The sequence below is a fragment of the Embiotoca jacksoni genome, unplaced genomic scaffold, assembly GCF_022577435.1.
Source record: "Embiotoca jacksoni isolate LCO1_2020_lvr unplaced genomic scaffold, fEmbJac1.0.p SCAF_23, whole genome shotgun sequence".
Classification (NCBI taxonomy): domain Eukaryota; kingdom Metazoa; phylum Chordata; class Actinopteri; family Embiotocidae; genus Embiotoca; species Embiotoca jacksoni.
In genome coordinates, this window is record NW_027185374.1 from 7,304,157 (window position 1) to 7,318,194 (window position 14,038).

The window sequence follows — 14,038 nt, forward strand, 5'->3', positions numbered from 1 at the left end:
TCGGAACACATGCTATAGTATGATTTTTTTGGTCATATTTCAGACGACATGCTATAGTATGACTTTTTGGTCATATTTCAGACGACATGCTTTAGTATGACTTTTTGGTCATATTTCGGACGACATGCTATAGTATGACTTTTTGGTCATATTTCAGACGACATGCTTTAGTATGACTTTTTGATCATATTTCGGACGACATGCTATAGTTTGACTTTTTGGTCATATTTCAGACGACATGCTATAGTATGACTTTTTGGTCATATTTCAGACGACATGCTATAGTATGACTTTTTGATCATATTTCAGACGACATGCTATAGTATGATTTTTTGGTCATATTTCAGACGACATGCTATAGTATGACTTTTTGGTCATATTTTAGACGACATGCTACAGTATGACTTTTTGGTCATATTTTAGACGACACGCTATAGTATGACTTTTTGATCATATTTCAGACGACATGCTATAGTATGACTTTTTGATCATATTTCGGAACACATGCTATAGTATGACTTCATTATCATATTTCGGACAATATGCTATAGTATGACTTTTTGATTACATTTCGGACGACATGCTATATAGTATGACTTTTTTTAATATTTTGAACAACATGCTATAGTATGACTTTTTTCCATATGTTAGCCGACATGCTATAGTATGACTTTTTGATCATATTTTAGACGACATGCTATAGTATGACTTTTTGATCATATTTCTGACGACATGCTATAGTATGACTTTTTGGTCATATTTCAGACGACATGCTATAGTATGACTTTTTGATCATATTTTGGAACACATGCTATAGTATGATTTTTTTGGTCATATTTTAGACGACATGCTATAGTATGACTTTTTGATCATATTTCAGACGACATGCTATAGTATGATTTTTTGGTCATATTTTAAACGACATGCTATAGTATGACTTTTTGGTCATATTTCAGACGACATGCTTTAGTATGACTTTTTGGTCATATTTCAGACGACATGCTTTAGTATGACTTTTTGGTCATATTTCAGACGACATGCTGTAGTATGACTTTTTGATCATATTTTAGACGACATGCTGTAGTATGACTTTTTGGTCATATTTCAGACGACATGCTATAGTATGACTTTTTGATCATATTTTAGACGACATGCTATAGTATGATTTTTTGATCATATTTTAGACGACATGCTATAGTATGACTTTTTGATCATATTTCTGACGACATGCTATAGTATGGCTTTTTGGTCATATTTCAGACGACATGCTATAGTATGACTTTTTGATCATATTTCGGAACACATGCTATAGTATGATTTTTTGGTCATATTTCAGACGACATGCTATAGTATGACTTTTTGATCATATTTCGGAACACATGCTATAGTATGACTTTTTGGTCATATTTCGGACGACATGCTATAGTATGACTTTTTGGTCATTTTTCAGACGACATGCTTTAGTATGACTTTTTGGTCATATTTCGGACGACATGCTATAGTATGACTTTTTGGTCATATTTCAGACGACATGCTTTAGTATGACTTTTTGATCATATTTCGGACGACATGCTATAGTATGACTTTTTGGTCATATTTTAGACGACATGCTATAGTATGACTTTTTGGTCATATTTCAGACGACATGCTTTAGTATGACTTTTTGGTCATATTTCAGACGACATGCTTTAGTATGACTTTTTGGTCATATTTTAGACGACACGCTATAGTATGACTTTTTGATCATATTTCAGACGACATGCTATAGTATGACTCTTTGATCATATTTCGGAACACATGCTATAGTATGACTTCATTATCATATTTCGGACAATATGCTATAGTATGACTTTTTGATTACATTTCGGACGACATGCTATATAGTATGACTTTTTTTAATATTTTGAACAACATGCTATAGTATGACTTTTTTCCATATGTTAGCCGACATGCTATAGTATGACTTTTATTTTTTTTTTATCATATTTTGGACGACATGTTATAGTATGACTTTTTTATGACTTTTTGGAGTATGACCTTTTTCTGAACTGACATGCCTCAAGTTACTTCTCACTGTGTGGCAACTCAACCAGTACACAATGAAAACAAAAAGTCCCTTTTGGACTTTTGTGGTTGTGGCTTACCCTTATAGGGATTCGCCTTGGGAGGTCTCGCCCTCTGTGAACCTCGTGTGTTACCTCGGCGGGTAAACCGTGAACCTTGTGTGTTACCTCGGCGGGTAAACCGTGAACCTCGTGTGTTACCTCGGCGGGTAAACCTTGAACTTCGTGTGTTACCTCGGCGGGTAAGCCGTGAACCTCGTGTGTTACCTCGGCGGGTAAACTGTGAACCGTGTGTGTTGTATTACCTCGGCGGGGCTCGAACCCGTGTCTTCATGAGGTTGTTCCTAGCTGGGTGTCGGCGTCGTAGACCGCAGGACTATCTTCGGCGCCGGAGAATGAGTCGTGGCAGGAGAAAGTGTACCACGGAGTTCACTCAGAGCTTCCAGAGACTCAGCCGACAGTCTGGTTAACTCAACAGGTAAAAGATTCTACTTCACCAAGGTTTCTATTAATGGTTCTGATTCCACCTGTTGATGGTGATTCAACTTTTCGTGAAGTTGAAACATTTGGGGAAATTGAAAAAGTTTTGCATTCACAACACATTGCAGGAAGATATTTAATATCACTGCAGACCCCCTTGAAAACATATATATCTACTATCCAAAGAATGTCTGCTGCAATTTTGGTCGCATTTGAATGAATATTTGTGGACGGTGGAGGTATAGGTTGCAGTGAGCCAAAGATTTGTCACAATGCTGCCTAACTCCTGGGAAGATTGGTGGTGCAGTGGTTAGCATTGCTCCCTCTCAGCCAGAAGGTTTGGGGTTCAATTCCCCCCTTTTGTCATGACTTACAAAAAAGGACATTAGTAATTTCTGACTTTGAAAATGCCAGTTATTTTTTGAACAACATGCCATAGCATGACTTTTGGGTCACTTTTTGTCCACGACGCCACTGGCACACCAATCGACTAAAACAAATTATTTTGATAACTTTTCATTACAAACATGTTCAGAGTGCACAGACACAATTTCAAGTCGGTCCGAAAAAAATCTGTGGGAGGAGTTCGTTAAAGTACAACATGTGTGAATTGCCAAAAATGGTGACTAAATTCACCAAGGTTGTTATTAATGATTCAGATTCCACCTGTTGATGGTGATTCAACTTTTAAAGAAGTTGAAACGTTTGGAGAAATTGAAAAAGTTTTGCATACACTACAAATTACAGAAAGATATTTAATACTATGGATAGTAGCATTTTGTCCGAAATATGATAATAAAGTCATACTAAATACGAAAGTACATACTCAATAAAGTATGACTTTATTATCATATTTCGGACAAAATGCTATAGTATGACTTTTTGGTCATATTTCGGACGACATGCTCTTGTATGACTTTTTGATAATTTTGCGGACGACTTGCGTATGACGACATGTTATCGTCGATAATTTTGCGGATGACATGCTATAGTTTGACTTTTTGATCATATTTCAGACAGTCAAATCTCAAAATATGGAAAACGACGTGGCCATAGTGAAAGAATGTTATTTCTATTAGCTTCTTTCAGCTGGTTTTATACAGATGAATGGAAATGATTCTAGTGATTTTGCAAAATGATTGCGGTCAGCTCAAATAATCGCGATCAAGGGATTATGTAATAACTATAACAGTCTGACTGGTTGGCAGATTTTGTTTCCTTCAAACAGGGACACTCTAGCAGTTTCCTCGTTCCCAGTCGTAGCCTGGATGCAATCATGTATTCACTAAACAGGTGGTGTCAATCTTCTCATCAAACTCTCCACGAAAACAAATAAACACATGTCCAAAAAGTCGAACAAGTACTTTAAAACCTCAGCAGCTATGTTTGGCCTGACAGCTTGCAGCAGGATTGAAGAGGGCAATAAGATATTAAATTCAAATAGTCCCAGAAATCAGCCGACAGCTTTGTGTGTCATTTCTATGTTAGTGTTTCAAGTGTGTATTTGACTACTGAGGGAGCAGCCATATGGGACGGTTCATGTCATGTTTAAAAGACATGTGATGTTCACTTTAGGTGGATTTAACTGCTCACTATCATTCAAAGATGTGTAGTTAAAATTCATGCATTCATCTAATTTAAAAATGGATGATTTCACAGGACAACCAGGCAGACTGGTTGGCTGTAACCCAGCGTTGCCTTCCACAGTTTCAGGATTATTGTTGTCCAGGTTGCTCTTGTGTTGTTGAGTTGTGTTTCTAAGCTGCCGCCTCATTGTTTTAAGCTTACTTTGTGCTTGGTGTTTAATTACAGTCATTTGCGTGGAGTGTCAGCATCAGTGCTGCGCGGTGTCGGATGCTAATAACACGCTTTGGTGAGGCTGAGCACCGGTGCTGCCGTGAAGTATTTTGAACAGTCTCCCACACAGATGTTGTGTGTGTGTGTGTGTGTGTGTGTGTGTGTGTGTGTGTGTGTGTGTGTGTGTGTGTGTGTGTGTGTGTGTGTGTGTGTGTGTGAGAGAGAGAGAGAAAGTTTGAGTATGCATGAGTGCTTTTAGAAGCATTAATGGAGATCTCAGACAACAGGATATTATTGGACACGTTTTCTCTTTTAACTCTGCCATTTTTCCTCTTTTTAATAATCTCTCCCACACTGGCACATGACTTGAATGAATTTTAAATGGGACTGAGTGTTTTCAGTATTTAAAATCGATATTCTAGCAAACACCAATTAGAGCAAAGTGACAAAGAAAGTAGGAAAATAATTTGAATGTGTAGCTACGTGTCATTAAAACCTCCTTATTATATAAGTTTGATTAGGAACCGGACAAACCAACCACTTGATTTAATTATTAAGCATTATGTAGTCAAGGAGAAAATCGAAGGACAACAACAGTGTGTTATCTTCTTGGTAATTTCAGCCTACTGTATTTGTCCAGGTGAAAGCTTCGTGCTATTTCTGTTAAGCCTTTTGTTGTGGAAATAACCGCCTCCTGCCTTGCGTCGCGCAAGCCTCATCAGCTCACTCGGCTGTTTGGCAGCAAACACACAAGCTGAGATTTTTTGAACACACACACACACACACACACACACACACACACACACACACACGCACACGCACACTTCTAGCGCACAGCACGAGTCAGCATCAGCATAATGGGCGTCTCCTGGACTATTTCGGTCACGTTCAAATTTCAATTATACTTTTAAAGTTGGTTAATGAGCTGCACTTCACGAGGATTCTTGTGCTACTGTGTGTGCGTTTGTAAATGCCTGCACGCTTGCGTGTACACAGGTGCATGTGTATTTCTCCTCCCCTTGACAACCCTTACAGGCTCATTAAAAATTGTTTTTCACTTTGTGAAACAATTTTCTATTTCAGTAATCCTGTTTTCCATTCAGTTGTGTGTGTTTGTTTGTGTGTATGTTTGTGGGTGAAGGAAGTTGTGGGGGAAGGGGATGTGGGAAGAGGTGAATTGTTTTTTGTGTACACGTCTTCATCCCATTCGCTTTGAGTTATCCAGTCGGTTTTCCATTAGCAGAAAGCTCATTTATCTCGTGATTGTAAAAGCATACATGTGTGACAATAAAATCTGCTGCAATCTGCGGTGTCAAATGTGTGTCTGATATGCGAGTGTGTGTGTGTGTGTGTGTGTGTGTGTGTGTGTGTGTGTGTGTGTGTGCGCGCGCTTTACGTGCATCGACATGTACTACATTTATGTATGTTCCCTGTTGTTTAAAATGATTCTCTCTATTTCTGCACATGTACTGTACGTGATGGGAGATCAGAGCACACACACACACACACACACACACACACACACACACACACACACACACACACACACACACACACACTCATAAACACACAGCACGGCCTGGCCAGCTGGGTCTAGATGTTAATGTTCAGTGGAGCTGTGAGTTTTTGTGTGAGCTCAGTCAGACGCACTGCATTGCCCCGTCTCTCCATATGGGACCCTCCTGCCTGCTCGGCACATTGCAGCTACATCCGCTGCAGGCTACAGGGGCCTATTTTCAAACTGGATTTCTGCTCTATCTCCACTCTGTTGGACTCTAATTATTAGACTAACGTCTAGTGAACTATATGGGGGGCAGCCCTCGTGGTAAGAATAGCTGATATTCGATCAATAAAGGTCTGATTATTGCGGACACGTTTGTTTGTGTCTCCTTCCAGGATGAACGAGGAGCAGATTGCTACAGTGTGTCTGTCGGTGCTGAGGGCTCTGTCCTACCTGCACACACAGGGCGTCATCCACCGTGACATCAAGAGCGACTCCATTCTCCTGACCAGCGACGGCAGGGTAAGTGCACATGATCTGTGTGTTTACGTATATTATTTATTCACACTTCTCCTGGGATGCTACGAGCCAGTTACCAATTAATTTAGTGAACTTATTTATAACCGAGGTTTTAATATCCGTCCGTGTTCGTGTCACTGGTGACTTCAACACACACACTCACTCACTGACCTTCTCCACGGGTGCCAGTTCTGCCACTTGTCAACAGCCAGTGCCAAAAACTCATCATCATCAATTACCACTCGTGCCCCAGTAATTAAATTCAGCCTAATGCCTCCTAACAACTTGATAAGACATGATTAATTGGGGCATAATTAACTGCTAATACAGGAGATTAGTGTCTTGTGTAAAAGCTCCTCATCACAGGAGGTCAGTGCACTTCTGAACTCATATATTGTGTCCACACACCAACATGTTTGAGGGTGGAACCTGAAGGCAGCATGGTGTGTGTGTGTGTTCCCAGATCAAGCTATCAGACTTCGGCTTTTGTGCCCAAGTTTCCAAAGAGGTGCCCAAGAGGAAGTCCCTCGTGGGCACGCCCTACTGGATGGCACCAGAGGTCATCTCAAGACTACCTTATGGCACTGAGGTGAGGACGACACAGACACGGGTTAATTTTAATTAAGCGCTTTCCCAGTGTAATGTGACTGTTTTTGTGTGTGTAGGTGGACATCTGGTCTTTAGGCATCATGGTGATCGAGATGGTGGACGGAGAGCCCCCTTACTTCAATGAGCCCCCTCTGCAGGCCATGAGGAGGATACGAGACAACTTGCCCCCACGGCTAAAAGAGTCGCACAAGGTAGGAGGGATTTTAATGCTAGTTCTTTGGACAGCTAGAACAGAAGAAGGACATTCTGCATTGACAGATACACAACTTGAGCACTTTTATTTCAGACCCAAAAACAACCCCAGTTTAATCAGTAATAACTTCACAAATGAAAACCCAAAACTAACTTGGGCCTCTCTTAATAAGGGACACTTGGGTGAACTTTGAAATACAATAACTCTCACTAGGCCAAAGTGAGATTTTAAAAAAGTCAGTTTGCACTGATGATTTTGACACTGTTTCCAAAGAGATGAAACACAACAATGTTTCACCCTTTTTAGTCATGCCAGCACCAGGCGACTTTTCCATTTGAGACATAAGAGTGACACATCGATTTTCTGCCTAATGAGTTATTCTGACTATTAAATCTCCATGATACTAACGGCTCTCTGTAACTCTCTAGCTCTCTCTAACAGCAGATGCAGAGTTGCTCAGCTCTGCTATGTGTGGCTCTCCACTCCGCTGGTTAAAAAACAGTACAGACATTGAGACATTTTACTGGAGATCTCAAATGTCAACCTCACGCTAGTGTTTGAGGTAAATTGATAATATCCGCTGGGTAGCATGCACGAGATCGGATGAACAGACCTATGGCCATATTTTTAATGCTCTGCTGTTTATTTGGCAGTGTTTCTTAGTCACGACTTTCCTTTACTCTCAACAATCACAGATCGAATCAAAGAGCAGATATAACGTGTTTCTTTACGTCCTCCAGGTGTCATCTGTGCTGCGGTCCTTCCTGGACCTGATGCTGGTGAGGGAGCCGTCACAGAGAGCCACAGCCCAGGAACTCCTCCAGCACCCCTTCCTCAAGCTCTCGGGACCTCCTTCCTGCATCGTCCCCCTCATGAGACACTACCGCCATCGCTGACCCGCTGGCCCAAAGCCGCCCTCTTCTACATTAAAAAACACACACACATACACACACTACCAGGGTGGCACCGCCCTCACCCAGCCAAAAACACCCCACCGCCTGGTGGGGCGCCACTAACACTCACACCTGTAACCGTGAAGTAGATTAGCTAGAGGAATATCTAAGAAATACATTTAAAAAAAAAAAAAAAAAAAAACCACACACAGACAGACAGAGAAAAGAAGAAAAGAATCTTCAACTATTTTGACACTCTGAACTGGCCAGTAGAAACGTGTGGGCTGGCTCGCCCTGCTGCAGTCGTCTTTCTTCCTAGACTGTGAGTCTTTAGCTCCGCGTAGACTTATAGTAGCCATCAAGAGCTTTCAGAAAGGGTGTGGCGAGTGGCTGACAAGGGGGAGGGACCCAGGTGACCAGAGCTCTGCTGCGGACCAGAGCGGCAGAGGGCAGAACAATCAGCGCGTGGAGAGAGGTTTTCGACTGGTAACGACTGTTGTCCGGCAGGCTGCTGCTGCTCAGCTGCTCAAACAGAGACAAGCTTTCTCTCTCGCATCTCTCCTCCCACACTAACAGTGAAAATGTATTTTAGAGAAACTTGTAAGTTTTTCTGTACAGTTTTGATAACTTGCAGTATTTTATCGTGTCGTAACCATTGTGATATGAGCAGTATTAAATAGAGTTTCTGCAGAGATCTTTCCTACTGTTTATAATCCAGTTTTTGCTTAAAGATATGAGATATCCCAAATAAACCCACCTAAACCTAACTGTTACTAAAAATACTAAATATATTTATTATCTTAACATTTGTAGACAGAACTTCCATTAAATGTTGGAGAAAAAAAAGGGTAATGTCAAAATTTTGTATGATGTTTTAAAGTATTTATTTATTTATTGGAATTTGAAGGTATATTTTTGTTGGTAGTGTGGCCTTTTTTTGTTTAATTTTTTGTTTAATTTTTTGTTTTGTTTTTTTTGTTGCGTTCTGATTTACATTTCTAAAAGCGCATTGGCTGGCAGTGATATGAGTTGTTATATCATCCAAGCAATACCCCAAAACCTATTTATTAAGCCCTGTATTTATGATACTGTAATAACACCACGCATTTCAATGTAGCACAGACTGAGTAGATTTGACAACAAAAAAAAAACAGATTTATTCTACGCAGACCTGTTTTCTTTTATATTAGCAGTCTCACTGCGCCCATCCAAGACGCCTCCCTACCGCGCAGAGTTTAGGATGCTGATAAAGGGTCTCGTTTTCTACTCACATCCTCACTGTCATCATCTCACTTCTTATCCCACCTTAGTCAGACACACACTCGCTATCACTGGACCTGTGCTGCCATTCTCATCTCTAGTTGGACCAGGAGAACAGTGTAACCCTCCTCCCCGCATCGTTTTTTACCCTTCATTCACTGTGATATGTAAATATGACTGTGTGTACGTGAGTGTGTGTGCGTGCGTGCGAGTCTGTGTATGTCAAAGAGCAAAAGAGGTGGAGTGTGTTTATCTCTGTACAGCATCTGAAAGCGTGCCCGTGTGTGTGTGTGTGTGTGTGTGTGTGTGTGTGTGTGTGTGTGTGTGTGTGTGTGTGCGCGTGTGTGTGTGTGTGTGTGTGTGTGTGTGTGTGCGTGTGCGCGCGTGTGTGTGTGTGTGTGTGTGTGTGTGTGTGTGTGTGTGTGTGCGTGTGTGCGCGCGTGTGTGCTGCTGGCTAATCCTTGACAATGTGTCAAGATTTGAATGAGTAACACTTATCTGTGGTGTTGGCTTGTACAGTGATATTGCATGTTTGTTATCAGTGAAGCTGGTTTCAATTAAAAAAAAAACGCCCATTAAAACATTGAACTGTGTTGCATGGATTTTTCCTTCATCATCCTCGACAGTCTCTTCTTCTTTCTCTCAGCGTCTCATATCAAGCAGAGATTTTGTTAAACAGCACACTGTCAAGATAATCCCAGGGAAGGTCTTTTCAATCATCAACAGTTTGTTTTTTTTCTTTGTTGTTTGGGTCTTCCATATTCTCTAAACTCAACAGTTTTCATTTCCAACAACTTCACCCTAACTTCACCTCCGAACACAGACGCAGAAAGACCCATCCATGGATAGGTGTTACCATAATATATTAGGTTATTTCTCTTTCTTCCCCCGAAGCCACTTCCCTCTGAAACACTATAATGGGATATTGATTTAGCTCGGACAGAGAATGGAGCTTCTTTCTCAGAGAAAGATACCACCGCCGACGGCCTAGTAAATAAAGCTCAAGTTCTGGGGCCAGTGGGACTACAGGGCATAACTGAGGATGACACTGAAGCCTGTGTAGAGTAGTCCATGTTTAAGTTGCCATAACGGTCTTTAAAGTAATTAAAGCTGCAACAAATAGTCGATAAATTCATAGTTCATTGATAGAAAATGAATTTACAACTATTTTGTTCATCGATTAATCGTTTGGAGAAAAACAATTTAACACAAAAATACCAAAATTATTTGATTTGAGCTTTTTAAATGTGAATATTTTCTGGTTCCTTCAGTCCTTGATGGTAATTGTCTAAATATCTTTTGGATGTGAAGTCTGGACAAAACAAAACATTTTAGGCTACACCTTGGGCTTTGGGAAACACTTTTTTTTTGTCAACACTGCCAACTGATTAATTGAGAAAATAATGGACAGATGAATTGATAATCAAAATAATTGTCAGTTGCAGGCCTATAATACATCCACATATTCACACACACTATTCACCACATTAAGGGTACAAGTAAATCAGTATTTGTACCTAAATAGTGTCTCTGAAAAAGAGAAATTTGAATCTGGGGAGGTGTTTGCAGGAGTCTGTTTTTAAATGCCTTAGGTGAAATAAATCAGCTAATTAAGAATACAATGAAGAGATATGACATTTCTCTCAAATTGTGGTCAATTCTTTGAGGCAGGAATTATGTCCTTATGTAGGCATTACAAATTCAAATGAATAAATGTTATGCTGAAAAAACAATTTATACAGGTATTATGGGGGTCTGTTTAAATAGCGAAGGCATTCATGTCAGTGGGGCAGTGGCTGCATTCAGTTTAGATGTATAAGGTCGAGGGCCCAGTTCTAATGCATGCTGCCCATCTGGCTTTACGCACTACGCCAGTAACGGAACAGAGACTTTTTTTATTTTTTTATTTTGACGCGTGTGACTGAAGGCCCATCAGCCTAACTAGCTGGTTTAAGTTGAGGAAATGGCGACTCGCCGTCTTCTGTGCGTGACTGAACAGTGAAAGGAGCAACCAGAGAAACTTCCGGGAATTTCACCGTAAAACTTTCTTTATTCTACCCGAAGAACAAGGCAGCGGATATTTGGATCAAACCACAAGGAAAGGAAACCAAACAAACTGGAGTGGAGTGTTTTATTGTTGGGACTTCGTGAGGCTCAGCAGCAGGTAAGTCCCTCCTGACTTAATTGTGAGCTGGCAGTGACTGATGCTGTGTTTCTATGGAAACATACATTTTTCTGTCCCAACCCTTTACAGAAATATTACACTTGAAAAAACTTGGGGTTAAAATTTTTGGGTGTTTTGAGGACATTTTATATGTTATTGGAACAATTCTTGGGTCACTTTGGGAATATTTGTTTTTTAATCAATTATGTAGAATTCCAAACACCACGGAAGTGCTTGTCCTTGTCCTTGTCCTTGTCCTTGTCCTTGTCCTTGTCCTTGTCCCCACAGTCAAGTATGGAGAACAGGTGTCCTATTTTGTGGTCAATTTTCTTTTTCTTTTTTTCCATTTAAAATGCAATAACATACACATCACTATATCATGTATGATTAAATGGCAAAAAAAATAATAAACAACCAAGTAAATATTTAATATATAAGGGAAGTAGTAGTCCCCTGGTGTCATCTCACTGGTAACAAAAGTCTGTTATTTTCAAAATAATTATCAGTGATGACATCACTGGACTTCCTTTTTCCTTCTGCCTGAAGAGCTACATGAAAAGCCATGGTAAGTCCACTGTCTCTTTTTAGTTATCTCAAATGTGATCGTTTATTCCATGATTTCACATGAAGCTTGTCACTAGTATGACCTGCTTTAATATGGGATTATAAAAAAGCAGAACACAAATGTATTAAATTACATCATTTTGTGAATATACTATAATCACAAAATGTGGTTCCACATCCTGTAGTGACCATTTTGTAAAATGCTTTTTTTCTTTTTTTTTTATGGAAATGGTCACTGGTGTTATTTTCCTTGTAGGTAACACCAGTAACACCAGTAACTCGTATAAACTTTATTCAAAGCTGTTCATTGAGTTCTTTTGCATAAAATAGCACTATTGTTGGAGGGTTCTAATTTTTATTTTTAATCTTTATCCTGTGGTCAGGCACGGCTAAATTGAGTGCAGCTGAAAAGCAGCGATGCTAAAGACGGCACAGGGATGCTGATCCTGAACGCAGAGCGGCATACTTGTAGAAAAGAAAAAAGGGATATGTCAAAGTCATTGACACAAAAAATAAACTGTTGTTTATTTTTATTTTTTTTACTAAAATAACCACTAAGAAATATAAGATGGGGACAGTCCCAAGTTTACCACTATTAGTCACAACCTTGTAACAAAAAGTAAAACAGTTGTGGATTTCTTTCATTGTAGTTAAATGTGTTTTTAAACTGTTGTTTATGATATTTTATGAAGTACTTTCACCGAGGGTTGATTGGTGATTGTCTTTTATTTTAAGCAAAATGCAACAATTTAGTCTCATCTACTTCATTGGAGTTGGTCTTATGTGTGTTACTGGTGTTTCACTGGTGTTGCTGTGTGTGTTTTATATCACATTACACATATTGCGTCAAATTTGACATGATAACATTCACTGAACTTTGCAACACTCTAGAATTAAGACTTTAGCGATTACATCATTTATGATTAATAATGATGACAGTAATTATGACTTTATGTTTTTCGAACATTTTCAACGCAATAACAAATGCATGATTGCGCAAATGATCAAACATCATTCAACCATACGTTTAACAGACCCAGTTAAAATAAATAAAAGATAATCTCCTGATTTGTTTGCATTATCATTATTCTTCTGTTACTGTGAGTACATGTGCTGACAAGATTGAGAAATAATATTGAATAATTGAATAAACATTCAAATTGCCAAATGATTAAGGTAACACCGGTGATCAAAATGTGGTGCAAGTGTTTTATAAATAAATGCAAAAAAAGGATTGAAAAATCATTAAGCTGTCATTTATGTGTATTCATAAAGCCAATGAGTTGTATGATAATATCCTCTAAGTTTAAGTGTTAGAAGAAGAAGTTGATTTGAATACATTTTTCCATGACAAAAGTGGACGTTTCTGTAGAATGACCCTTATCTAGTGTAGCTTTAGTTTACATGTAGGCAATGGGCAGTACTAGGACTATTTCACTGCAGTAGCTCAGCAGCAGCTTTATGACAGCAGGGAGTTGCAAGTCAATTTTCAAAATAAACTCCAGCACTAGTGGGCCGAGCAACCATAGCCTGTTCATATTGCCATTTTCAACACAACAGATATAGCATGACGAGAGCCTGAGCCCACACATTCACATGTACCTGTTGACTTTTTCAACCGGGTATGCTGTGGCATTTAACCTCCCTCCCTCCCCTCTCTTACGTCTGTTGTTGCGGTTCGTGGCAAAAGCATCTATGATTCCCTCACGCTATCTCCTTTACTTGAATTCAGGCCACGTATCTATCGTGTATTTATGTCCAGCACTCATATTATGTGTATGAAATTACTGCATAGCTTTAATTCAGGTGCTAAACGTATTTTTTTTTTTTACATAACCAGCGGCCCTCGTGAGCAAAATGTCTGCAGGCAAAAGAAAAGGCGTGGTCCATGGTCATTGAGAAGTCCAGCCAAGTGTACTGTTCACAAAATCTGCATTTGAATAACTGCGTCTACTGTATGTACTTCTTGGCCGTGTATTTTCTGAGCACAGGGCG

The 14,038-nt window shown here is 39.6% G+C and overlaps 1 protein-coding gene across 3 annotated transcripts in view; it reads left to right on the forward strand.

The window, feature by feature from the left end:
- The window catches only part of pak5 (p21 protein (Cdc42/Rac)-activated kinase 5), a 114,098-nt gene extending 104,195 nt beyond the window's left edge, over positions 1 to 9,903 (forward strand). For all 3 annotated transcript variants that reach the window (XM_069158550.1, XM_069158548.1, XM_069158549.1), the window contains 4 exons: positions 6,237 to 6,363; positions 6,824 to 6,949; positions 7,026 to 7,160; positions 7,903 to 9,903. In XM_069158550.1, coding sequence (XP_069014651.1) covers positions 6,237 to 6,363; positions 6,824 to 6,949; positions 7,026 to 7,160; positions 7,903 to 8,058 — 544 coding nt within the window. In that variant the 3' untranslated portion in view covers positions 8,059 to 9,903. The remainder of the gene's footprint in view (positions 1 to 6,236; positions 6,364 to 6,823; positions 6,950 to 7,025; positions 7,161 to 7,902) is intronic.
- The last annotated feature ends 4,135 nt before the right edge of the window (positions 9,904 to 14,038 follow it).